At 34.6% G+C, this 2,578-nt stretch overlaps 1 protein-coding gene across 1 annotated transcript in view; it reads left to right on the top strand.

Annotated features, from left to right (window-relative positions):
* The window catches only part of LOC106477246 (receptor-type tyrosine-protein phosphatase-like N), a 9,155-nt gene that overhangs the window by 4,287 nt on the left and 2,290 nt on the right, over positions 1 to 2,578 (top strand). The window contains exon 3 of the mRNA XM_022380886.1: positions 2,040 to 2,113. Coding sequence (XP_022236594.1) covers positions 2,040 to 2,113 — 74 coding nt within the window. The remainder of the gene's footprint in view (positions 1 to 2,039; positions 2,114 to 2,578) is intronic.

The following is a 2,578-nucleotide window of genomic DNA, read 5'->3' as shown; positions in this document are numbered from 1 at the left end:
AGCAGGATGTTACTTTAGATCTAACAACCAGTGGGACAACTGTTTACTAACAGCAGGATGTTACTTTAGATCTAACAACCAGTGGGACAACTGTTTACTAATAACATCCTGCTGCTTTAGATCTAACAATCAATGAGACAACTGTTTACTAACAGCAGGATGTTACTTTAGATCTAACAATCAATGAGACAATTGTTTACTAACAGCAGGATGTTACTTTAGAACTAAGAACCAGTGAGACAACTGTTTACTAAAAGCAGGATGTTACTTTAGATCTAACAATCAGTTGGATAACTGTTTACTAACAGCAGGATGTTACTTTAGATCTAACAATCAGTTGGACAACTGTTTACTAACAGCAGGATGTTACTTTAGATCTAACAATCAGTGGCACAACTGTTTACTAACAGCAGGATGTCTGGTGTAATCCAAATGAATACCTTTCACATCATTAGAAATAGGCGTAAAACATTTCCATCCATTGAACGATGTTTGTTCTATTAATTATCGTCTGCTATCACAACTATTAAACCTGATTTTTTTCTTTGTTTTGCCATCGTCAGTTTGTAAGTATATTTGAATCTTGGAAACGAAATGTGACAACAAAATTTGATAAGGCCCTCAATGTGTATTTTCACGATATCTGAATAATGGAACACATAGCAAAGTTCGATATGCTCTTCCGTGTCATTGTCAAGAATTAAAACGTTGTGAGGCCAGTAAATCTGTACTCTGCTGGATAGTTATATTTTGGTCAGTAAATCCGTGCTCTGCTAAATAGTAATATTTTAGCCAGTAAATCCGTGCTTTGCTGAATAGTTATATTTTACTCAATAAATCCGTGCTCTGCTTTACAGCCATATGTTGGATGGTTAAGTAATCCAACGTAATGAAAATGATAAAAAGGAAAAAAAATAATTCAGTCCTGGTTAATACGTTTTTTGTCTTTTAATACTTTGATTCTAATCAATACTGGGCACGAGGCTACATTCATCCCAGCTCAGAAGATAGCTACATATTTACCAGCATATAAATCAATTACTCTTTTTTTACACTCTGTTAATATATATTCAGAACGCCAGCGATCACTGCTGTTCTTCAGGGGGAACAAAATAAACGTAACTTGTGATTACAGTAATGAAGCTTTACCGCGGTTAAGTTTACAATTCTCGTGGTGTATTAATGCCTAAAAGTTAGGCGTTGTATGTGCTTGAAGAGCGGTGGCTGTCATCATTCTGCTTGTCCGTTAATTTAAAAAAATAGGCTTAGCCTGATCCGTTAGTTTTAAAAAGTTAGGCTTAGCCTGATTGTTCATGCCTGTAAAACACCAAAAGCATGAAATTTGAATTACTGGAGATTTCGCCACTAGGTAATTAAAACCAATTGTTACAACCGTAGTTTCAAGACAAACCGAACAGGTAAAATGAAATAGAATCGTTGTCACGGTTTCTAACTACTGGTTTTTAGAAATCTTAGATGCTCTCGATGTGTTTTTTATTAATAGATTAATTACAACGATATCAGCAAAAATTAATTATTATAGTTTTAGCAGTAAATAAACTGCTTTAGTTTTAGCAGTATTCTTAAATACGATATCAAATACAGACATGAGCTTATCCTTGCACATTCTTGGTTAAGTAACTTTGAAACTTTTCCTAATATCGCTGTCCCAGTTAGATTACAGAGATGTTTTTCTTCGCGAGTTGCCTCTTCAACAGGAAATATTCATGTACTATTGAAATTAATGTGTTCCCTTTAACATCGTTTTTTTTCCCCGACATTGTTAACAGTTCATTGACTAGGTATGTGTTATCGTTAACGGTGTTTCGTGAAATGATTAAAAAAAAATTGATTAAAGAATGAATGGTCTTATCATCGGAAGTTACGTCATAACGAAACTCACTACAGAAGATAAGAGCGAATCCAGGTTTTCTGTTGGGCGGGCTAAAGTATAGTTTCAACCTGTTTTTGGAAATATCCATATCCGGTTCACTAGAACCAATTACACTTTTTTCTGATTGTTTTTGTTTGTTTTACAGGAGCTAAGGAAATTGACATTGCAGCTACGTTGGAGCACATCCGGGATCAGCGAGGGGGAACTGTGAAGACCAAAGTAGGACTTGTTTTATATTCTCAAACACAGGCGTGTTTTTCTATACACACACATAAAAACTTAAACATACGACGAAATGAGACGTGTTTTTATATACACAACAAACACGATGTAGTCATTTGAAATTTTACTCGAACTGTAACAAAATAAAGTCATTTTTAGAAGTACAATGCCGATTTTAAACCATTTACAAAGCTTGGTTAAATGTTATCTGTGCTAGTGTTTAAATGCTTACCGTAATACGTTAATGTAGGCTGTTTTCATAACACTTGGCACGTTGATTCCACACCGTTTGTGCGCATGCGCAACTTGTATAAGATCAGAGGTATACTAGCAGTAATTAAAATCATAAATAATATCCAACTTTAGACTAGTACACAATTAAAAAACATTTTATTTAGGCCTATCTATGGCCTTCAAAAAGTTGACGTCATCTTCAGTTGTAACGTCGAAACATGTAGAGTA

Source organism: Limulus polyphemus, unplaced genomic scaffold, assembly GCF_000517525.1.
Source record: "Limulus polyphemus unplaced genomic scaffold, Limulus_polyphemus-2.1.2 Scaffold13585, whole genome shotgun sequence".
NCBI classification, from domain to species: domain Eukaryota; kingdom Metazoa; phylum Arthropoda; class Merostomata; order Xiphosura; family Limulidae; genus Limulus; species Limulus polyphemus.
This window is presented reverse-complemented; position numbering and strand designations above follow the sequence as displayed.